Raw genomic sequence first — 25,628 nt, forward strand, 5'->3', positions numbered from 1 at the left:
AAGTGGAGGTGGTAGTGGTGTAGTGGGTTAGGTTTAGTGGAGTAGGTGAGGTGGTAGTGGTGGTAGGTTTATGGTAAATTCTAACAGTTCTGCTTATCTTAAATCTTTTAGATTCAAGTTCTTCTCTCCAAGTCTCCAACTTAACGTTAACTCATTCTCTAGTCTCATCCATTAACACGATATCATCTGCAAAAAGCATACACTATGGCACATCATCCTGAATATTTCTCATCAACTCATTCATAACTAAAGCTAAAAGATAAAGACTTAAGGTTGATCCTTGATGTAATCCTACAGTGATTCGAAATTCACTTGTCTCTCTAGCAGGCGATCTAATAGTGGTCACCACACCTTCATACATATCCCTAATCACATCAATATAACTTTTTGTCACCCCTTTCTTCTCTAACATCCATCAGATTATATCTCGAAACACTCTATCATATGCTTTCTCAAGATTAATAAAAACCATATAAATGTCTCTTTTCTTTTCTCTATACTTTTCTATTACTCTTCTCAAAAGATAAATCGCTTTCATTGTTAGCCTACCATCCATAAACCCAAATTGATTTTCTGACATCTCTGTTATATCTCGCAATCGACGTTCCATCACTCTCTCCCACACTTTCGTTATATGACACATTAGCTTGATTCCTCTACATTTATTGTAATTTTTGGCATCTCCTTTATTCTTATAGATTAGCACTAAAATACTCTTCCTCCACTCCTCTGGCATTCTTCTAGTCAACAAAATCTTACTAAATAACCTAGTCAACCAAACAACCCCCTTTTTACCCAAACATTTTCAAGCTTCAATAAGAATATCATCGAGTCCTAAAGCATTATTCGATTTCATTTTCTTAAGTGCAATCTCCACTTCAAAGTTCCTAATCCTACGATAGAACTTGTAATCCTGGTTTTCCTTATTACTGTCTAGTTCCTTCCTTTTTGACCTACCTTCATATTCCTCATTTGACAACTTTTCAAAATAGCTCTTCCACATCTCTTTAATCTCTTCATCCTTCACCAACACATTAGAGTCCTCACTCTTGATACACTTAACCTAATTAAAATCTCATGTTCTCCTCTCTCTTATCTTAGCAAGTTTGTATATCCTCTTCTCTCCCTCTTTTCTAGCTAGTCTAGTGTATAAGTCATCATAGGCTTTCAACTTAATCTCTCTCACTACCTTTTTTGACCTCCTTATTATCCAATCTATAGCTCTTAAGGTTTTCTTCAGTTCTATCATTCTGCCACTTTTTAAAACACTCTTTTTTCGTCTTTACTACCGCTTGAACCCCCTCTCCACCGCCAAGTTTCCTTAGAGTTGGGTCCCTTTTCTTTCGACTCTCAAAGAACTTTCCTTCGGATTCTCCTCATACAATTGGTCATTGAGTTTCACATAGTATTAGCATTATCTTCCAAATCTCAAGTACCTTCTCTATCCATTCTATTATTAAATATTTCTAATTTATCTCTTTTTAGGTCCCACCATCTCGTCCTACAACGCCCACTATTCTTTCTAACTTGGTATTGCCCTTTAAAGCAGAAATCTAGTACCAAAATCTTATGTTGAGACGTCAAGCTCTCTCCAAGAATCACCTTACAATTATTGCATTGTAGACGGTACACTTTTCTCATTAGAAAGTAGCCTATTTAGCTCCTAATTGACCCACTCTTAATTATTATCAAATGCTCATCTCTCTTCGTATACATAGTATTGGCCACCACCAGGTCAGAAGCCAATGCAAAATCTAAAATACTCTCACTAGCCTCATTTCTATCACCAAAATCATACCCCACCATGCACCCTCTCATAACCTAATTTATTTATTCTTGCATAGCTGTTGAAATCACCCCCTATAACTAGGTTTTCTCCTACAGGTACCTCCTATATATCCTCATCCATTTGGTCCCAAAAATCTCTTAGTCTGATCATTTAATCCTACTTGTGGGGTGTATGCACTAATAATGTTCACTATATTCTCTCTAATAACTAGTTTAACAAACATAATCCTATCACCTTTTCTAATGACCCCCACTACATTTTTTACAAGACCCTTGGTAATTATTATTCCTACCACATTCTTGTATCTATCCTTATCACTATAATACAATTTAAAACCGGTATCCTCTATTTCCCCAACTTTTTCACCCGTCCACTTAGTTTCTTGTACGCAAGCTATACTAACTCTCCTCCTGATCATGACATCTACCAATTCCATAGTCTTACCAATTAAAGTTTCTACATTTCATGGGGCTACCCTAAACCAATAGTCTTAAACTAGTTTCTTTATCCACGCTCATCCAAAAAAATGCGAAAAATTTGCCCATTTTTCACCGCACTTAGGCGTCAATGCAACGCCCCTTGCTCACTTTTTGAAACACCCGGAGGCAGGCGCAACACGTCACTTAAGAGGAACGACCTAGCATTTAATTGATTCAAAGTAGGATTCATTTTCATAAGGGATTCAAAGTAGGATTCATGGCTTTTTTACGTGTTAATTGTCGGCTACCCAACACATAACCCTCCTCTAACCAGACCATTCGATCAAATTTAGGCGTAAGAAATGTAATGCATAACACAATTCATCAAACTAAGTCATCAAAAAATACCACGTTGCTACTTAAAAAATAAAAATTCCTTTTATAAAAAAATATATATATATTAAAAAAAAGAAAGTATCACCTTCTTTTATAAGCATTAGCAAAGGAATCACTACCCGACCCCAATGTCTTTAACAAATTATCATACATTGTGGGCTCTTTATAAGCCGTTCCTGCTTCTTCTTTGGCCTCTTCTTCAGAATCTACAGTTGAGTGTTCCGGTAATAAATCCTCTGTACCCAATAAATCAACAAAACATATCAAATATAGCCATTCATTCGAAGTTAAATCCTCAGGAAATAGGATTCACAAGTTTGGATTCCTTAATAAAGGTTCAAAAACATGGCAAAGTGAGTTAGACTAACATTAACTTGATTGTGAACCCTTCACAACTAACTAAACATATTGAGACAGCCAATATAGAAGATTTAACTCGCCTGAGGCACTCAGGGAGGGTCTGTGCTCAATCTCATCTTTGGCACGCCGATGTTTTCTTGTATGCCAGTTTGTCCCAGACTCCTTGGGTGTTTTTGGTCTCTTGAATCCTGATAAAAACACGACAAATAAACACAACCATCCATATGCAGCAGATATACATCTATACTATCAATACTCGTATGAAAAATGACTAATGTATCAGTTTGGTTGTGTAAGTGAGGCCTTTTCCAATTTTCAATACAAATTTATCCAACAAAAAAAAAAATTAACTATTTGAAAGAAAAAAACATTGCCTGTGTTTTAATGGTAAAATTACAAATTCTACCATTCAAAAACATCAATTTATGTACTGCTTCAGTTATATTACATAGTGCATAAAAATGAGACGAACCCACTTCACGAACACCCATACTGAATCCCTTTAGCCATTGATGAACCTTTTCATCTGAACAACTTTCAAAAAAATTAAACTAGTAACTAAGTAGACTATGCATAAAACAATTAAAGACATTTTTTGGGCTCAATACAAAGGAAAATGTCAGTGATTTACAACAACACCACAAAAAAACTAATAGTACCAATACAGCCACCAAAAAAAGCAGTAGCTAAACTATTTTAGTTTCTTTTCTTTTCTTTTCCTAGGGTTTATCGGCAACCAAACGGATGATAAAGAGGGAAGAGGAGAGTCGACTATGAATTGTACCTCGTTTTCTGGAAAAGCGTTGGTTACCCATCAGCTTCGAGTCAGTCTCTGAAACCCAATTCGCTAGAGATAGAGAACTAGCGGGAAAAGAAGCTCAGCGGCACTACGCAAGCGAGGAAGGTGTTTGTTAGGGCAAACCGGGTCTTAAAAACTGAATTATAATAACCTGTTCCAAAATAGGGAGATTTACCAATAAATCTTAAAATTTGAACTTATGCACCAATTGGTCCCATTTTTATTCTATTAAACCATTTAGTCCCATTTAATTGTGAAGGACATAATTACCCTCATCTAACCGTAAAACACACACAGGGGCTGGCATGGGCTCTTTCTCCTATCACACAGATACACACATACATTGTGAGGGGCACACACACAGATACACACATACATTGTGAGGGGCAAACACACACACACACATACACACACACAGATACACACATACATTGTGAGGGCAGACACACACACACAGATACACACAGGGACGTCGTTGCTGACCGATCTAATCTTCCTGAGCCGTCGGTTCGTGCGTCACCCGCCGAGCCTCTGCGGCAGTCAGAGAATGATGCGCGAGCCGGAGTTGAGGGTAAGAGAGGCGGCGGTGGAGCAGATCGAAGAGAGGCAGAGCGATTGGGCGTACTGGAAGACACAGAAGACACCATTAACGCACACACCTAGCAGCAGCCTCAGCATCTCAGCATCTTTATACTCACACAAGCAGATCAAATACATCGGATCGTTGATTCCACCGCCTCGATCCTTCGAGAATGGAAACCGAGGGTACGAATTGATGACCGCTTGATCGAGCCCTCTTATGGAGACCCATTCTGCAACACATCTCTCTCATGGTGACCCATCGCCTCACTCATCTCTCTCATGGAGACCCATTCTGCAACACACACACTAATACACACACACGCAAATCTCTGAGGGTGTGCCACACCGGAATGAAAGTGGGACCAAATCAGTGAACCAAAAATGACAGTTTGTAAATCAATGAAAGGGCACTCTCGTCCACAGAGTAAAACAAAAAAGAAAAAAAAAACAAAAAGGACCAAATCAATACACCAGCAGGACTATTTGGTATAATAGAATGAAAGTGGGACTATTTGGTATAACAGTTTGTAAAATAGGATTTATTGGTAAATTTCCCTCCAAAGTATTAGACACTTTTTAAAAATCAATAATTATAACAATATAAATTTATTACTTTGTCATTCTTTTAAATTTATGACAATTGATGTTATTGAAAAAAATTATAATGTTTTAATTTAAATCAAATAATAGTTTTAGAAATTTAATATTTTTAAAATGTAATAATTATACTGTTAAAAAAAATTAGATTTTCCAAAAAACCCTAATATTTTGAGATAGAGGGAGTAGTTTCCTTTCTTATCCCCACCCCATACCCTTATGATTAATTTTTAGAAAATTTGGTATTTTTTTAAGGTTTTTAGTATTTATGTAAAAAATTTCACATCCACTTTGTATAAAAGTATATTATGTGGGTATTTGGGAAGTGGATTTTTATGTAGATTTTTTTAGTTGTAGGATATTATTGGATAAAAAAATTTTGATGTTTGGAAAGATAGTTGGGTTTTTTATGGTTAGATGTGATGTTTGTAAGAGAAAAAGTGAAACAATTATGGAGTTGGATGCAATATTTTGTTTGGATTTTTTTTTTTTTTGTTTTGCAAAAACTGTCTTTTAGCGGAAAAAATTAAAAAAAACCCAAAACCAAATCTTGCGTGAGTGAATCAATTAGATTGATAATTATGAATTAAAAGAATTAAATAAGGTTAGAGATTGATCTAAGTAGTTATAGTGTGAGCTGATTTTATCTACTATTGTAGTTGTTTCTTTTATAATGGTATAGATGGATAAATTATTTATCATAAATACATAGTGGGTCTATGGCAAGTGTAGATAATCCATGTTTGTTGAGTTTTTAAACTAAGACCTCGTTTGGGAACAGGTTAATTTAGTAACTTTTTGGTTATTTGGCTAAAAAGGTAGGTAAAAAAAACTTATATGTTTGGGATGACTTTTTGACTAATTACGAAAAGATGTGCAAAAAATAAAAAGAAAAGAGAATCTTTGACTTTTTGGTATGGATTGTTGACTTTTTGACTAATTTAGTAACTTTTTGGCTAATTGACTAAAATAGCCTCTTGTCAAACGAGACCTAAGAGATATCAAAGGATAACTTGTTCATTTTTATGCCAACATACATGTCACATAACTATCAACGTGACATTTTTTTATCCAAAATTAAACGTATGCTGATTTTGAAAGTAAATTGAAAAAAAAATTATAAACATTAGACATTAAAATAAAAATAAAAAATACTTTATGAGTCAAAATTCAAATTTTTTAAAGAAATTAACTATGAAACCTAAGGGGAATAAAAGTACAATTTCCACTATTATTTTAACCAAACACATTAGAGCTGTTTCCTCTACAAATTTTATTTTTTATTTTTTATTATTCTTTAATAACCAAAAGAAGGAAAATAATCACACTTTATCCAATATTTGTCACTTCTTTCATTTCATTCTGTAAAGTTCAAAGCGCACACTGTTAAAAAAATGATTGATAAATTTAAAAAACAAACAATCCTAGACTTAAATTATAATTACAACACAAACAGACAATTACACTAATAATTATTTTTTGTCAAAAATTTGTCAAACCTAACATAGGCAAAGTAGTTCATGTGCATAGATGTGGCCACTGTGCATAATTTCCAATTAACAAATAAAAATAGAACATAAAAAAACCAAAAACAAAAGATCATGATGACAACAGACAAAATCTTTCACAATACTCATAAAGATTACAAACAACTAATCACACCCCTCCAATACCTATAAATCAAAACAAATAAAAATAAAAATGGAATCTCAAAAAACATAACTAGTAGGTCTCCAACAGAAAAGAATTTGGGGCCTACCTACCAACACTTTCTATTCAGGAAATTGTAAAATTATAAAAAACTAAACACAGAATTAAAATCATTAATACTAAAAAAATTAAAAATAAAAACTACAATTTTTTGATCTTGTCACACAAATGTCGTACATTCATGAGAAACATGGCAGAAAAACATAGGACATGTTTTCATTCCAGTTAATATTTTCAGAATTTTGTTCATTTTTTTTTTTTTTTTGACACCATCATTGTACAAGAACAACAATTTTTTTCATATAATCAAATCAGGTCCTTTGCCTCACCCTCCTGCTGTTGGTATCACCACCATCGGAAAGTTGGGCCCAAACGCTTCGTGACTTTCCACCTCCGCTGCTACAATCCTCCTCGCAACCTGCCACAGTCTTCAGGAGCTCAGACTGCAGTGATGGGCAGTTTTCTTTAAGATATTCAAACCCGTCAGATCGCATAACAGCTGCAAAACGAAAATTCCAAATAAAGGTTAACCGGATGAGATCTCAAGCAACCATCAAGCCAAAAACAATAATGGGAAGCAGTCCTGTAATCCAGACGCCCCCCACAGATGAGATCCCAAGCAACCATCAAACCAAAAGCAACCTCGATCATTGATTTTGAAAAGAAAAAAAAAAAAATCACAAAAATCACAAAGAAATAGAAAAACCATATCAAATGTATTTGGAACAAAACTGGAGAGAAAAAAAAACTTGTGGAGAAGTCCCTTGTATTCTTTTTTCTTTTTCTTTTTTTTCTACAGAGACAAAAAAGAACAAAAGCAACACTTGTATTCAACAAATCTATCGATGATGCTTTGATACCATGTGAGATTTACGATAGAAAGAAGGAAAAAGAAAAGAATATAGAAAAAGAAAAGGTGTATGGGACATTGGGAATATTTGCACACCACTCATCCTCTTCGTACACACCTTTTTTTTCATTTTTCTAATTATGATTGTCCTTCAACCAAATTACTTTAAGACAAATGATACACACCTCCAAACCTAGCCGCCATGAGCAACAGATCACCACCACCAGCCCCCTGCCACCACCCTTGAGCCACCATCCTTCGCCCCTCCCCCACCCTTGCAAAATCTTCTTCTTCTTTATGGCAGTGGCGAAGGCGGGGGGGCAACTGGAAGGCGAGGGAAGGTGGCAATTGGGATGGAAGAAGGTGGAGTGGTGGCTGGTTAGGGTTAGGATTTGAACATTGAAGATAAGGGTATTATAGGAGAAGCATGTGGTGTGGAATGAGAAAAGACAAAAAATCAAAAATCAAAATTGGATATGGTGTGAACTCATCAATGGTGTGTACTAAGAGGACGAGTGGTGTGCAAGTAGAATTTCCCACCTTATATTTATATTAATAAAGTCCAAAATACATAAATACATAAGCCACATAACACACAACAGAGAACATGTGGTTAAAGCATGATTTGTTCAAGAAATAGGTATTCCACCATATCATTGGGAAGGTCCCTCCTGCACAAATCATGAAACAAGAAGCTTTTGGAAACACAATGCACCCAAGTAAACAAGAAATGAGATTAATAAAAAGGTTAAACGAACATCCCACACCCGCAGCCCATGAGCCAGCCTATTATTAGACAGGGCCTGGGCTTATATTTTCGGCAAAAAAAATTCCCGTCGAGATAAGCCCATGGGCAGGCTTAGGCATGTTTTTCAATAGGTGGGTTGGGCTGGAACAAGCCGATGCCAACCCTCACACATGATCAAACACTGGCCTCTGCATAGCTATCCAAGAAACATTCAAGAACCTTTCCTCCCACTCCAATGAAATAAAAAAACCTGTCAATCCAGGATAAAGAGGGGTTCACCTTGACATTGCACCGCCTATATGTGGCAACTATGAGAGGTTAATCCATCATGCTCATTCTCTTCAATAAAATTCAAAAAATCCCTCATGGAAGAAGTAATATGATTGCAACCTCTTCTCTCCACAGGAAATTTGATATTAAAATCACCACTACACGCACACCAAGGTTTCTCCCATCTTGCTTTTGCAACCACTAGCTTCACAGATCCATCTAGCCTCCAAAAACCATCTAGCCTTAATTGCTTCTCTCAGTTATAAGCATATCCATCTACCCTCCGAAAACCCTAGCTTCACAGATCTCCATATACCTCAACCTCTTTCCATTACCGACACCCCCATCTCGCCATCTACATCATCTTTGGAGAGATCAAACATCTTCCACGACACTCGGAAGATTCTCCAATTCGCCTTGCAACACCATTCTAGAGAGGAAGGCAACCACAAATCCAATTTACTTTTATTTTTGCCAACTTTAGTAGGATACTTCTCAAAGCATTAACTCTTCTTGCAAGAATTGACATTGGATATAGTCATGAGTCATGTCCTTCATATATGAGATTAGTAATAAATCAGCTCAACGTAAGGCTGCAAGAGAAAGGGACTAATTTGACCATGTGAAGGCAAAAGATAAAAACATCTCATAAGAGGTGTCATGATGAAGAGTCCTACTTAAAATTAATGCATGATGCTTTTCCAATTATAAAAACCCACAAAGTAAAGAACTTATCCAAATCATGGGAGCAAGGTGAAGACAATATGAGAACCAGACCAATTTACCTGCAAGGTTTTCAGCAGCAAATCTTAGACAAACAGCTTTTAATTCTGTAGCATGAAAACAGTCTGCCAAAGCTAGAGTTCTCGCTGCAGAATTCACGGATATATCCTTGCACAAATGAGATTCACACATCCGTCTTAGTCTTCCCAAATCATACTTATCAGCTGCGGCTAACAACTTTGTTGTTAATGTCTCAGATACAGATGATGAACTAGAAGCTACCAACTCATCTTCCATAAGAGCATCTCTGTATATAAAGTGCAGAATTGCCTGTCACACATCCCCAAAAAAAAAACAATTAGGACAACTGCCCAATAATAATAGAACAAACAATTTCATTATTATTTGAGAAACAAGAAGATATTGACAGCAGTAATGAAGTGCACTATGCCACTAGAAGTTCAAGAAGATGATCCACTGCTATGGAACCAGAAGAAAAATGAGAACGAGAAATGTTCTCACCTTAAAAACAGTGGGTTCCATATCTGTAATTACAATCTCCTGTACATCACCCTCTGACCCATCAAAAAATTCAGATCGGAACACCGGGGATCGAGCAGCCAATACCAACTTATGAGCATGAAATTTTTTCCCTGCCACATTGAAAATAACATCCGAACCATCCATATTTTCCAGCAGTGTGCCAAAATGCGCTCCAATATCAGAATCTGGAACCTGAATCGAATGCAACCCTGCACAGTCTGTTGCAGAAACCACAACTCCAACAGTACAATTGATTTTCAAGCAATCATCTTTAAGATAATCTGAAGTTTCAAGTAACGCTCTTCTAAAAAAACGCTTATATCCCCTACATAATAACAAAATTAGATCAAATGAGCATTTTCAAGACATAGATAATGGTGAATTCAAAGGAGAAAAATGGAAACAGGAGGCCAATTTTCTTTTTCTTTTTTTGATAAATAGAGGCCAATTTTCTGCTTGTTTAGTCTATTTGTAGTATAAGATAATCAGTCATTCCACACAAACTATTAGCCAATACAAATCACGTAGAGATAGTAATGATGTGAATATTACTGTACTGGTACATTCCGGTATACCTTTTCAGGTTTATCAAAACACAAATTAAATATTTATTAAAAGTATTTATTCTTACTTCCGATCAAAAAATATTTATTTTTACTTAGATGTATATATTACAGCAATTTAAATTTTCAAAATAAGCAAAATGACCATTATACATGACATCTTTTCTTTGTAATCACATACCTGAAATCTCATATGACAAAGAAAAAATTTTAAAAATTAAAAACAACAAGTGAGGGAAAGAGTTAGACCTCAGGCAGTTTAGGTGTAGACCCTAGACTTTTAGCAGAGTTGCAGGGTTCTGCACAGTGTTTTAAAAGGCTCTAGGCGCACTGAGGCAATAAGGTCTCCTATAGTTTAAGCGCAAGGCGAGGAGCAAGTAGTAGGAGAAAAGCAAAATTATAAAATAGGCAAACTTTTCAACATAACAAATATATACAGAATTCCAAAAATCGTAAAGTAAGATTCACAAGCATAGCAGAGAAGAAAATACGGAGAGATAACCTAGCAAAGAAGAATAAAATAAGAAAAGAAGAAGAGAAGAAAAATAAGGAAAGAAAAAATAGAGGCAGACCCATGAAGAGAACTCATCGAAGAAGAAAAGAAGAAAAATAAAGGAAGAAAAAATAAAGGTAGAGAGATAACCCAACCAAGATAACCCATCGCAGAAGAGAAGAAGAGAGAACCACCGGAGCAGAAGAGAGAGAACCACCCAAAGAAAAAACCGAAGTTGTGTCGTCTTCTCACTTTTTGATCGCTTTTTTTCATCTTCTTCACCTAGGATTTTTTTTTAATCACTTTATGCTCTCTTTTAATCATGTTTCGTGATTTTATAATGAAGTATTTTGATTCCCTGTGGGTATACCCACAAAAAAAAAAGCACTTAATCAACAGTTGGAGTAAAAAAATATGTAAAACCCATGAACCCCGGGCCTCGCGTCTCGAAAAAAAGCCCTTGCCTTAGTGCCTAAGTTGTTTGAAGCGCACGGCTGCGCCTCATGCTTAGGCGCGCGCCTAAGTGCACCTTTTAAAACACTAATTCTGCATACACGGCATTACCTTTAACTGTTTTTGTTATTTCAAGAGTGAGAGTTGTACTTGAATATATATACATACAAATATGCACCTTCATTTTTCTCAAGTAAAGACCACTTCCGTTATCCTATCTGTTTGGTTCTCTCTCTCTCTCTAACAGTCCTGCCACTCCATTTGATTAGCTTCTCACACCTTCACTCTGTTTCTCTCTAAAACATGTCCAATCCAATGACCTCTTACTCTCCACTTCATTCTCTTCCTCTCTCTTTCTTTTTTTTGATAAATAAATAAATTCTCTTCCTCTCTCTTTCACTCTATCTATAAACAGTAAGTGGGTTTGATCTTTCCCATTCATTTTATTTAGTTTCAGCATACATAACAGCAGCGTTATTAAAGGTGATAGGCGCACCAAGACACCAAGGTCTCCTGGAGCCTAGGCTCAAGGCGCAGGCTTCACCGAAGTGAGGCGCACTTTGCACGGAAAAAAATATATAATTTAATATAAGTAAATAATTTAGGGTTTAACATAAATAAAATGAAATGTTAAACATTTAGGCTGTGTTTGGTTATGTGTTCCAAACACATTTCCACCCACTGAATTGAGTGTGGTGTTTACTTTGAACTTTCAAATTATAATTTCACACTCACTTTTGAAAACTTCTTTCCATGCGAGAGAAAATTTGACTAACCCGGCCGTCCTCCCGAACATTCGGCTGGTTGACTGGAACAATTTTTTTTTTTTTTTTTTTTTTTTTTTTGGCACCTGTTATTTCTATATTGTAAATAAAAAATATTTTTTAAATTTTTATGAGATTTTAATAAAATTTTGGATTATGTGTTTGATTATGAGTTGTAAGTTTTTAAATCAAATAATTTCTCTAATTTCAAAAACTTAAAACTCCCTCCAAAACTTTTTTCAAAACTCATAACCAAACAAATTTTTCACACTCAAATTATAATTTCAAAACTCACAAACTCAAAATACAACTCTATTCTCAAATCATATTTAGAAAACTCTACTAAACGCTACCTTAATGTTTTTCGGAGATTAAGAATTATGACTAATTTTTCTTCTATCATTGATTTAGTGTTAAATGCCCAATGTATTGGCATCTGTAATAAGAATATGGATCTTCTGTAGCTACACCATATTAAATCAATGGTCAGATTTTAAACAAAACCAATTAAAGCAATAATAAAAAAAAAAAACCCTCAAGACACAAGCCCTAGGCCAGTCAGGCGCCTTGTTGAAGTCGCCTAATGTGAAACATTACAAGGCGTAAATCTTGGGTCTGGACGGGACTTGAGCTTAGGCATACCTTATCGAAGTCGCCTGGCCTAGAACACTATAAGGCGCAAACCTTAGGCCTAGATGAAACTTGGGCCTAGGCACACACCTAGGCACGCATTTAATAACACCTCCTAACAATAACCCAAAAAGAGGCTGATATAGCCAAAAAAATTCCAAAACCGCCGAGAGAGACCAGAATAGTCCGGTATTTTGGACAGAAATAAATAAAACGTTGTGCACCAGCTCTACTTAAATCGACAAACTATTTTGTACAAAGTACTCCATATGTACCTATAAATTTATCTCAACATGTAAAACCCCTTTTGCACTATAATCTTGGTATCCCCATCTCTAACAACCTAAACAAACTATTCATTTTAAATACCTAATAGTTGCTTGGGTTCTCTCAACATATCAATCTTTCAGACTAGTCAAATTTCCAATACATTAGCACAGTCCAAAACCTTGGCAATTACATTGACATATAACAAATTAAGATAAAACATTTGCTTTGCCATCTAAGATATTGAACACTTTGAAGTATCCATGTGACCAAAAGTCCTTACTAACATGCACAGATAAAAATATATAACTACAAGCTAAATCAAGTCAAAATGGCCAGTCAACTGTACCAGTGTAAAAACCCCTTCTAAATTCGTCTCAGAGCTTCCAAATCCTCACAAGATATGTCCAAATTCACAATGTCATCACACCAAATTGCACCAATTATGTTATATTAAGCAAAGCCCAAATCGAATTAACATTCACAAAGCTAAATTAAGCAAAACCCAAATGGAATTAGCTTTGTATACATCATAAAAACCATACCACATACTGCCTCGGTACTTCAAGGTATACGGACCGCTCTCCAAAGACCGATCAAAATGGCTATGAACTTTATGCTTCCCCTTCCCACTCTGATCAAGCAAAGTCAGCTCGAACAACGCTCTCACATCCGTGCCTTCGCTGGCCAAAGCAATGAAAACCGAGACGTAGGTCGAATTGTCCTCTGGATTCTTCCCATCTGGGTAGAAATATATAGCCCACTGAAACCCTCCTACGGTGAAATTATCGCTCGCGATGTGTTTCCCAATACCCATACCTTTTGCCAACGAGTAGCCCTGGATTACGAACCGGTGTGAGCCATTGACGGTCTCGGTGACCGATCGAGAGCTCGTCGGAGAGATTAGGAGGTTCTTCTCCAGCGGTGTGGTCTCAGACATTGAATCAGAGTTCTGGGAATGTGGAGTTCATGGAAGGTCTGCGTGTGAAATTGGAGAGTTGAGAGGGTGGAGAAGAGATTGAAATCGAAGAGTTTTCGACCAATTGAGAGAGAGAGAGAGCTAGAGAGAGAGAGAGAGATTAGGGTTTGGGTGGGAAATTGTTGAATTAAAGTGTGTGTGTGTGTGTGTTTTTTTTTTTTTTTTTTTTTTATAATATCAACACCGCTTCAGGTTGACACTCGTTTGCGCACGAGCCCGATTTCATTTAGGCTGCGTTTGGACGACTTTTTTTTATGTTTTTTAACGATTTTACATTTTTACTTAAATTTATTATTCAAATAAAATTTTAAGATTTATTTTAATGACGCAATTAATAAAATTATTTGATAAAAATCGTAAATTGTTATTTTGAAAATGTATTTATTTCTTATTTATTGTTGTCGATTGTCGGCTATGGCGTGTGATGATAGTTGTGATGTGAACAATTATCAAATGGGAGTTTTTTTTTTGATAAATTTTTTTTAAGAGTTTTATTACATCTAAATTATATTTTTTTTTTATTATTCTATTAGGTCTTATTTGAGGTAAGAACACCAAAACATCATGAATCTCTCATACCCCCTATTAATGTTGATATTTAATGTTGATTGTCATTATGTTTTGATAGTTCACATGCATCAGAAGGTTGACTATTATTATATTCATATTAATTTGAAATGAATTTTTGTTATTGTGTTGTCAATTTCATGATGTGAAATGTTAATTGTCATTATTTTGGTAGTTCCCGTGCATCAGAATGCTGATTGTCATTATATTCATATTAATTTGAAATGAATTTGTATCATTGTGTTGTCAATTACATGATGTGAATATTCACATCATGTAATTGAAATGACTATTCACGTCATTATATTCACATTAATTTAAAATGAATTTTTCTCATTGTGTTGGTAATTACATAATGTGAATATTCATACTAAAACATATAAATATGAGCGTTTACATCACTACATTAGACGAGAGAAAATGTTTACATGTTGTAAACGTTCACATCACTATATGTTGTGAATAATAATGTGTTGTCAATTAAAAATATGATGAATGTTATTTTTAATGTATTGTCAATTAAAAATAACAAGGTTCACATGTTATGAACATTCATATCACTACATTAGATGATAGAGAATTTTTCGAAAATGTGTTGTGAACGTTCACATTAGATGAGAGAGAATATTCACATCATTTTTAATGTGTTGTTAATTAAAAATATATTCACATCATATAATGATAAAAAATAATAACATCAATATTATTTAATTTGGGTATGAAATTTACTATGCCTTGATCCTTTCCGTTCTCTCTCCTCCCCCAACATTAAATATCAATATTAAATATAAGGGCATAAAATAATTAAAGACACCATAAAAAAAATTTGAAAAAAAAAAATATTTGGCCACCGAAATATTTTATTTTAATTTTTTTCTATTTTAATATTTAAAAAATAATAAAAATTACTAAAAATAGTCAAAAAATTCTAGAAAAAATCCAATAATTATTGGATGAGGCACTAGTAATTATAATAATTTTTTAACTATTTTTTTTTAATTTATTTTATTTTAATTTTTATGAGTAAATAAATAATTAAAAATGGGAAAAACTCAAGAAAAATTACGAAAAAATAAGAAATGACATATGCCCTCTTTAAAATATTATATATGTTGTAGAGATTTTAAACTAAATATATCCTATCACTCCATATCAATTTTGTCAAAACAAGACAACCACACTAGAATCGTAAGAGAAGGAAGAACAAATCCCAAACACGCTGAAATCGTGTGAGGAATAGGGCACTTAAACCATGCTGAAATCATAATCCAAAAAGCGGCCTTTTCAATGTCCTCAGCCTTAACCTTCAGTTGATGATATCCAGATCTCAAGTAAATGACTTTATGGAATAAAAGTATAAATATATCGTTTGAGAACAGGCTAATTTCGTAATTTTTTGACTATTTGGCTAAAATATGAGCTAAAAAAAATTAGTATGTTTGTGATGATTTTTTGATTTTTTACGAAAAGATGTACAAAAAGTAGAGAGAAAATAGAATCTTTGACTTCTTGATATAGGTTGTTGGCTTTTTTATTTTTTTAGTAACTTTTTGACTTTTTAACTAAACCGATCTGTTGCCAAACAAGGCCCAAGTGGATTAAAAAATTTCTTCATAAACTTCTTAAATTAAAACACTTCTAAATAAGATTTATCAATAAAAATTTAACGTCGAATAACAAAAGTGATATTGGCCAATATTTCATGATTACCAAATCATCCCTCCCTTTTTGTATTACAAGTTATTCTGTGTCGCATTAGCATGTGCTTCAGTTATTGTTTGGTAAAAAAAAATTTATGTGCGCTTTTTTAAGTTGGGATTTTTTAACTTAAGACTAAAAAAATCATTTAGGTTGTTTTTTCAACTTTTTCAAAGTTAAAAAAAAAAAAAAAAAAAAAACGTTGTCAAACGAAAAGATATAGTCACTTTAATTCCAACCGAACAAATGGAACATTCACTTTAATTTTATCTTTTGTCCTCTAATCGACACGCTTTTTAAAAACGTCAAATAATTTTCTCATTAATACATAGAGCTGTAAATAAATGTAGGTGGTGTGTTAATAATAACTTTTTCCTCTAAAGCTCATTATCTTGATTTTGGTATAAATTTATATTAAGCTTGTCTCTAGGCTATTTTATATATTAGACGGTGTTTTTTGATTTACGGGATCCATCACGAATCATGTTTTGATAATCTCAACCATTCAATATATAAAGTTAATCGAGTACTTTATTATTGTAAAGAAAAATCACGTTGATTGAATACCAATAATTACTTAATCGGATCAAATTTTTGTCAACAATTTATTTTGAAAATTATATTTACCGTTGATAGAAATCTGATCCAATCAAATAATTATCAATATCTGATCAACGTGATTTTTTACAATGATAAAATAATCGACGAATGCTACATATTAAACAAATGAATCTAACAAGACCTGTGATGAATTGCCACGAGCCTAACAACACGCTGCAGTCCGATCTCAGACTAAGGACAAGCCTAACCCTAAAATTAATAGTCAATAACAATTTATAGATCTCTTCACAAATAACTGAAAATGAAGATCAACATCTATTTATTTATAAAATATTTTTGTTCACTTAAATTTGAGATTTATCTCCCTTCTAAACTTAATCCCCCACGCCCTTCACTAGCCAAATCAATGTGGAAACATACTATCTCAAACAAAACAGCATATTGAAACTACGATTTCATGCCAACACTAGTTGTTTTGTAAACTAATATCGTTTGGCAAGATAGTTTAAATTAATTTAATTTATAGAAAAAATTAATAAAATAAAATATCGCATCTAAATCATAATTATTTTATTTTTTTTCATAAAACTATAAAAAAAGTCAAAAGTTTACTCTAAATGAAACTTTTTTAATCAGGCTAAAATAGTTAAAAAGTAAAAAAAATCAGGTTAAAAAAGTTATTCTCAAATAAAAGCTATTTTAGGGTTGGTTTGAGATACACTAAGGCCAAGTTTGGGAAGTCTCAAATAATCCATCTTTTTATCTTTTTATCTTTTTTTCATCACATCACCTCTCTATTTTTCTGCACATTTTTTTGTAAAAAAACAAAAAGTACACTTATTTAGGTCATCCCAAACAACCCCTAAATAATACAAAAAGTCAAAAAGTCACTATCCTATTTAAGTCACATCATCTTATTTAAATCACATCACCTCTCTAACACATCACATAAAACCCAACCCAAATCCAACTCATATAAGCCAATAAATCAAAAAATACACTTTTTTAGAACATTCCAAACCAACCTCACTTTTTCATTTTTATGAGAAGACGTGTATAAAAGTAGAGATAAAAACTATGTTTGGAAGGATTTTCAAATCCTAATTCCACCCACACATTGTAACATCATATTTGGATAGAGTTTTGTAATTAATTTTCCGCAACTGTAACAACCCTCGTACTGTTTACTGATTTATGACCGATTGATTACCGTTAACCACCGATTACTGTTAAATGAAGCTGATAATGACTGATAACTAACTGATAATCGAACTGAATGAAATACTGAACCGACTGACTGAAATTGAAACTGAATTGAGTGAATACGTCTGTTTGAATTGCATTTTATCTGTTGACTGTTTGTTTGATCTGTTCATGTTTATATGTTTAAACTGCTATTTGAAGGCCTTATCGGCGGCCGAACCGGAAATGAGTTAGTGTATTATGATCGTCATATTTAATACGATTTTATGGTATAATTATCTGAAAATTGATTAGGTATGATTAAATTAGATTAAAATAAGCCAATTAAAGAGTTTGCCATATTTACCATTTTGCCACTATCTCATATACACACACTTGAGTCTTTGAACACTCCACGTATGTGATCAAACCAAACATTTTCTTCTCCTCTTCTTGCCTCAACCGACCCAAGCTAGAGAGTGAGAGAGAGTTGAGTTGTTCTTGAGAGATTTGCTTGATCTTGCTTGGCATTGTTTGGGAATTGAAGTATAGATTGCATATTTGAGCTCCTAGTCTTCTAATTCAAGCTCTAGGTAAGGATCTTATCTTCTTATTGATGCTATTGAACTAGTTCTTGCATGGTTCATGCTTCATTGTAGAACTAAGTCATGATTTGGGTCATTAATGGTGAATTGAAGCTCATTTCTTGCATGCATGGTTGAATTAATGAGTTTTGAGTTGAATTCATGGTAAATGGTTACATGCATGTCCATGTTGTAAGAGTAGACCATGTTTTCATCTTGTTTTGAAAAGAATGAGCTCATTTGAACAAGCTTTGAAGCTTTGATTTGGTTTAAATCCTTGCATGTTTGCATGTTCTTCATATTCTTGAAAATGGGTTTGAATATGGTTCTAATTGACTCACATTTGGGGCTTGAATTCATAAATTGAGCTTTGAAACTTGTTATACATTGAATTTAATGATGTTTTCCAGAATTTGGGCCCAAGAGGTCGAGTTTGGAGTGATTGAATGCTTGGTTTGAGCTTGGGAGGCAAATCTGGAAATTCCAGATTTGGCTTCCTCGCTCGAGCGAAGGATTCCCCGCTCGAGCGAGCACCTTTGTCCAGGGCTCCGCTCGAGCGACCATCGAGCGACCATCGCGCGTAAAATTTCAGCATCCAGTACTTTTACTGTTTTGCAGACCGCTCGAGCGAAGGATTCCTCGCTCGAGCGAAGCCTTTGATTTTGGAATTACGCTCGAGCGTAGAAAGTCTCGCTCGAGCGTAGAAAGTCTCGCTCGAGCGAGGCTCTTATTTTCAGCAAAGTTTGCGAAATGTTTTCTAAGTGTATTTTTGCATCCTCATCCCATCCTAGGCATTCTTAGGCCTAGTTTAAGGCACCTTGATGAGGATATCATTGTAGAACACACCAAGGCAAATTAGGGATTAAGTTATGAGATTTCCCAACTGTGTAGCTTAGTGTGTTCAACCTGTGAACTGTGTAGGGTTGGCAACTGGGGAGACACGCTCTAGCATACTGTAGCCCAGAACTCTGTGAGTAACAATTGTGTAAAGATATGTTCAACTGATTATCTTCTGAATACTGAACTGAACTGTTTACTGAACTGGTATTATTTACTGAATGAATGTATGTCCTTTATTTCTGAACTGTACTGTGGCATCCTTAGTATCTACGGTTTACTGTTACTGTTACTGTCACAGAGATCTCTGTCGGTTTCCTTGTGGAACCACTACTGTTTACTGACTGATGGCCATCATTACTGTCCGGTCTTTTAAGACCTACTGTTACTGTTATGCTAATGGATGTACCACATATGACTGTTTACTGTACTGAGCAACTGAATTACTGATTGAAATGAACTGTTTCCATTACTGTAAGGACATTCATTCTAAACCCCTTTACGCTTTATGTTATTCACTGGGCTTTAGCTCACTGCTCATATATATATGTAGGTGTACAGGCACCAGACCGCAGCTAGAGGCGTCAGGGTTACTCCAGTTTTGTCAAGCCAGCCTTTGTGCATCACTGCGAGGTTCCGAGCCTACTGTTAAGGCTTAGGGGTGTTTTAGAATTTCCCCCCTTTTTGTACTGTTTCACTGTTTTGTATAGACTGACTGTTTACTGTACTGTTATACAGGGATTAGGTCCCTGTACTGTGTGACTGTTAATTTTGTATACTGTGTTGTACAGACGGAATGTTTTCTGTACTGTTACTAGGGGTTGAGTCCCTAGCTAAATGTATGTGAATATTGTGTATACTGTTCTGTACTGTTTTTGTATAATGTATGAAAAACCTTTTTGCATACAGACTGTCACAGCTCAATGGACACTATTTATTTACTGTATTGGCTTCCGCCAGGCCCTGTACTCTGTTTCACTGTATTACTGTTCAGCAGGCCTTCGGTAATCTCGGATTACTGGCCGGTTACGGTGCTAAACCCATAGGGCCGGGTTTGGGTCGTGACAGAGTGGTATCAGAGCGATACTTACCACGAGTTATACCGCACACACGTGTCCAAATGAGCTATAGGGGGTCCTAGAAAAAGTAATTAGGACATCTCATGAACTTGAAAAGTGTGTGGCTATGTTATGACTGAATATCTGTTAATGTCTTAAACTATGAAACAAATGACTGCTTATGTTTAAAACTGTTATAACTGCTTATAGTGAAATGGACAATGCAAATGAACCTGAGTCCTCATCTACTGAGGCAAGAATGGAAAGAATGGAAAGAATGATAGAACTGATAACTGCTAGACTGGAACAACAACAGAACCAACAGCCCCCACCTCCTCCTCCTCCTCCGGTACAGCCGGAACCTAATGCGAATGCGGATGATGGGGATATTATTGCTCTCACCCATAAATTCAGTAAGATGAAACCGCCATCCTTCCAGGGAGGCCTTGAACCGTTAAAAGCTGAAGCGTGGGTGCTTGAGACAGAGAAATTATTTGAGGTGTTCCCGTGCTCTGAAGCGAATAAAGTACTGTTAGCTACCTTCACCTTACAAGAAGAAGCTAGAAGGTGGTGGATGTTAATCCGTGAAACAAACACTGTTATGACTTGGGCTCAGTTCAAGGAGTCCTTCTTTGAAAAGTACTTCCCTCAGTGTGTCAGGGATAGAAAAGTGACTGAATTTGAACAGCTAAAGCAGGGCACAATGTCCGTTGCAGAATATGAAACCAAATTTACTGAACTTGCCCGTTATGCACCGCACATGGTGGATACTGAATATAAGAAGGCCAGAAAATTTGAAGGTGGCCTTAATGTGGCAATACTTGACCGGATAAATGTTTTGAAATTACCGACTTTTGTGGGTGTTCTCGACCGGGCATTGATGGCCGAGTCGAACATTGCAGCAGTAAAACAATCTGAGACACCAACAACTGAATGGCATGGTAAAAGGCAGGGTTTCAAATTTAAGAAAGGCAAGCATAACCCAGCCAACAAGAAACAGAATACGGGGTTGACAACTAGCCCCAGCCAAGGGAGTGGTTTCATACCACCCTGTTCTGAATGTGGCAAGAAGCACAAAGGGGTTTGCTACAGAATATCTGGAGCCTGTTACAGGTGTGGCAAGGTGGGCCACATGGTTAAAGACTGCCCCTCTGCTCCACAAGCCAGTGGTAAAGCTGCACCAAGCGCAGCAGTATCAAATGCTCCACCAAAGCCTAACCCTAAAGCTACCGGGAAAGAGCCTATGAGGCAAGGCCGAGTGTTCGCACTAGTACCGGGAGATGTGCAGAATACCGAGACCGTTGTGTCAGGTATTCTCTCTATCTGTACTCAAAATGCATATGTACTGATTGATTCGGGGTCTACGCATTCTTATGTATCATATGCTTTTTCACGGAAATTGGATAGACCCTTAGAACCCATGAACTATCTGCTAGCCGTATCATCACCCGTAGGGGGATCCATGACATGTGCTTATATGTACCCCGCATGTGAAATTATTGTTGGAGATATGCATCTGTTTATTGATTTACTGCCATTGAACATTGATCATTTTGACGTAATATTGGGGATGGATTGGTTCCAAAAATATCATGCCACTATTGACTGTGTGACCAAGCAAGTTGTTTTCCGTCCACCTGGTTTGCCTGAATTTGTGTTTAATGGGAGTGGAGTAGTACCTCCTCCGTATTTGATTTCGTCAGTGAAAGCTGTTAAATTAATTAGAAAGGGGTGTAAAGGATATCTGTGTTCTGTACTGACTGTGTCTACTGATGATAGTGTTAAAACTGATGTGAATTGTATTCCTATAGTCAGGGAATTTCCAGATGTTTTTCCAGATAATCTTCCAGGAGATTTGACTGATAGGGAGATTGAATTTACTGTTGATGTGATTCCCGGAACACAACCAGTTTCTAAAGCTCCTTACAGAATGGCTCCAACTGAACTGAAGGAACTGAAAGTGCAATTGCAAGAACTGTTAGATAAAAAGTTCATCAGACCTAGCACTTCGCCATGGGGTGCTCCAGTTTTGTTTGTCAAGAAGAAAGATGGCTCACTGAGACTGTGCATTGACTACCGTGAACTGAATAAGGTAACTGTAAAGAACAAATACCCTTTGCCACGCATTGATGATTTATTTGATCAGTTACAGGGTGCACAAGTGTTTTCTAAGATTGATCTCAGATCGGGGTATCATCAACTGAAGGTTAAACCGGAAGACATCGATAAAACTGCTTTTAGAACGAGGTATGGACATTATGAATTTTTGGTTATGCCTTTTGGAGTCACGAATGCACCAGCTGCTTTTATGGACCTCATGAACAGAATTTTTAAACCATACCTTGATGACTTTATCGTTGTATTTATCGATGACATATTGATTTACTCCAAAAGTATAGAACAGCATGAACATCATCTGAGACTTGCCCTACAAACCTTAAGGGAACAGAAACTGTATGCTAAACTGTCTAAATGTGAATTTTGGCTTGACCATGTTATGTTTTTGGGGCATGTTGTTAGCAAAGATGGAATTTCTGTTGATCCGCAGAAAATTGAAGCTGTGGTGAACTGGCCTAGACCAACAAATGTGACTGAAGTCCGAAGCTTTTTGGGATTGGCTGGATATTACAGAAGATTTGTCAAAGATTTCTCTAAAATTGCTCTACCATTGACTCAGTTAACTCAGAAGGGGACATCATTTGACTGGACCGACCAAAGAGAATCTGCTTTCCAGGAGTTGAAAACTCGACTTGTGACTGCACCAGTTTTGACTTTACCCTCAGGTACGGATGGTTATACTGTATTTAGTGATGCTTCTCATAAGGGTTTGGGATGTGTTTTAATGCAGAATGGGAAGGTTATAGCTTATGCTTCCCGACAACTGAGACCACATGAAAGGAATTACCCGACCCATGATCTGGAACTTGCTGCAGTAGTATTTGCACTGAAAATTTGGCGTCACTACCTGTACGGGGTAACATGTGAAGTATATACCGACCACAAGAGTTTGAAATATTTCTTCACACAGAAAGAACTGAATATGAGACAGCGGAGATGGCTAGAACTGATAAAGGATTATGACCTACAGATCTTGTACCACCCAGGAAAGGCCAATACCGTTGCCGATGCATTGAGCCGGAAATCGATTGGGAACTTAGCATGTTTGCTCACAGGACAGAAAGAGTTGCTTTGTGACCTTGAAAAATCTGAAATTGAAATTGTTTTGAGAGAACAAGGTGGAACCTTAGCTGCTACTTCTGCTCAACCGGCACTGATTGAAGAGATTAAAGAAAAACAGCAACTGGATGACTTCTTGAAGAAGATCATCGAAGAAAGAGAATCTAAACCGAGACCGGGATTCAAATTTGAGAATAATGTACTGAAATTTCAAGAAAGACTGTGTGTACCAAATGATACTGAACTGAAAAGAAGAGTTCTGCAAGAAGGCCACAATTCGAAATTGTCTATCCATCCGGGGAACACGAAAATGTACCAAGATCTGAAACAGAATTTCTGGTGGCCGGGAATGAAGAAAGAGATTGCTGATTTTGTATCCAAATGTCTTCATTGCCAACAGGTCAAAGCTGAACATCAACGACCTACCGGACTATTGCAACCCCTACCCATACCAGAGTGGAAATGGGAGCATATCACGATGGATTTTATCGTTGGATTACCTCGCTCCAGAAAAGGTATGGATTCAATTTGGGTTATTGTTGATAGATTAACCAAATCTGCTCACTTCTTACCTGTCAAGACAATCTATAATGCGGACAAATTGGCTGTTATCTATATTGATGAAATTGTAAGACTGCATGGAGTGCCTGTGTCTATTGTTTCTGACAGGGATTCGAAGTTTACATCGAGGTTTTGGCAAAGCCTACAAACTGCACTGGGTACTGAACTGAGATTGAGTAGTGCCTATCATCCTCAGACAGATGGCCAATCAGAAAGGACCATCCAAACTCTGGAGGATTTACTGAGAATGTGTGTCCTTGATTTTCAGGGAAACTGGGAAAGTCACTTGCCCTTAGCTGAATTCGCCTACAACAACAGCTACCATTCGAGTATTGGTATGGCGCCTTTTGAGGCATTGTATGGCAGAAAATGTAGATCTCCAATTTGCTGGGCAGAAGTTGGAGATGGGCCTTTGCTGGGGCCCGAGATTGTATATGAAACAACTGAAAAAGTGAAACTGATACAGCAAAGATTGAAAACTGCACAGAGTAGACAGAAAAGTTATGCAGATGTCAGAAGACGGGACAGAGAGTATGAAGTGGGTGATCACGTTTTTGTGAAAGTGACACCAATGAAAGGCCAGACTCGTTTTGGAGTCAAAGGCAAGTTAGCACCGAGATACGTCGGACCTTATGAGATTATTGAGAAAATTAATCCGGTGGCGTATCAAGTTGCGCTCCCTCCTGAAATGGAACACATGCATAATGTTTTCCACATTTCTATGTTAAGAGACTATCTTCGGGATCCCTTCCATGTAATAGAGCCTACCCACGTAGTGTTGAGTGATGACTACACATACGAGGAACGGCCTATACAGATTGTAAACAGACGGATCAAGAAACTGAGGAACAAAGAGATCCCGTTAGTGAAAGTTGACTGGCAGAACCATGGTGGCGTGTATGCCACTTGGGAAAGGGAAGATGACATGGCTAAACGATATCCTGAACTGTTTCCACTGAATCCTGTTTTCTTCCAGAATGAAGGTAACTCGAGTTTAGGGGACTAAACTCTTTATAAGGAGGGGAGACTGTAACAACCCTCGTACTGTTTACTGATTTATGACCGATTGATTACCGTTAACCACCGATTACTGTTAAATGAAGCTGATAATGACTGATAACTAACTGATAATCGAACTGAATGAAATACTGAACCGACTGACTGAAATTGAAACTGAATTGAGTGAATACGTCTGTTTGAATTGCATTTTATCTGTTGACTGTTTGTTTGATCTGTTCATGTTTATATGTTTAAACTGCTATTTGAAGGCCTTATCGGCGGCCGAACCGGAAATGAGTTAGTGTATTATGATCGTCATATTTAATACGATTTTATGGTATAATTATCTGAAAATTGATTAGGTATGATTAAATTAGATTAAAATAAGCCAATTAAAGAGTTTGCCATATTTACCATTTTGCCACTATCTCATATACACACACTTGAGTCTTTGAACACTCCACGTATG

The 25,628-nt window shown here is 36.1% G+C and overlaps 2 protein-coding genes across 3 annotated transcripts in view; both read right to left on the reverse strand.

The window, feature by feature from the left end:
* Positions 1-3,911, reverse strand: part of NOF1 (U3 small nucleolar RNA-associated protein) — a 33,811-nt gene extending 29,900 nt beyond the window's left edge. Inside the window, exons 1-3 of one of the 2 annotated variants that reach the window (XM_028234928.2) lie at positions 3,749-3,911; positions 3,045-3,152; positions 2,690-2,840 (exon numbers count right to left, since the gene is read on the reverse strand). In XM_028234928.2, coding sequence (XP_028090729.2) covers positions 2,690-2,840; positions 3,045-3,152; positions 3,749-3,779 — 290 coding nt within the window. In that variant the 5' untranslated portion in view covers positions 3,780-3,911. The remainder of the gene's footprint in view (positions 1-2,689; positions 2,841-3,044; positions 3,153-3,748) is intronic. The other variant, XM_082899317.1, reaches the window with a different exon arrangement.
* A 2,633-nt stretch (positions 3,912-6,544) lies between these two features.
* On the reverse strand, positions 6,545-14,163 carry LOC114290922 (BTB/POZ and MATH domain-containing protein 4). Its single transcript, XM_028234932.2, has 4 exons — positions 13,502-14,163; positions 9,766-10,111; positions 9,306-9,573; positions 6,545-7,151 (listed from the first exon to the last, which is right to left on the reverse strand). Exons 1-4 carry the CDS (start codon positions 13,894-13,896, stop codon positions 6,964-6,966), a joined length of 1,197 nt encoding a protein of 398 aa, XP_028090733.1. The 5' UTR covers positions 13,897-14,163; the 3' UTR covers positions 6,545-6,963.
* Positions 14,164-25,628: the final 11,465 nt, after the last annotated feature.

This window comes from Camellia sinensis, chromosome 12 (genome assembly GCF_055761805.1).
Source record: "Camellia sinensis isolate YWXY chromosome 12, ASM5576180v1, whole genome shotgun sequence".
Taxonomy (NCBI): Eukaryota; Viridiplantae; Streptophyta; class Magnoliopsida; order Ericales; family Theaceae; genus Camellia; species Camellia sinensis.

What these genes read in the sequence shown, in the direction of transcription:
- LOC114290922 (XM_028234932.2), bottom strand. Translation starts at nt 13,896, where the DNA reads ATGTCTGAGACCACACCGCTGGAGAAGAACCTCCTAATCTCTCCGACG. An exon ending in TGGAACCCACTGTTTTTAAG is followed by an intron (nt 9,574 to 9,765) that starts GTGAGAACATTT and finishes GATGTGTGACAG; the next exon opens with GCAATTCTGCACTTTATATA. An exon ending in TGCTGCTGAAAACCTTGCAG is followed by an intron (nt 7,152 to 9,305) that starts GTAAATTGGTCT and finishes TTCGTTTTGCAG; the next exon opens with CTGTTATGCGATCTGACGGG.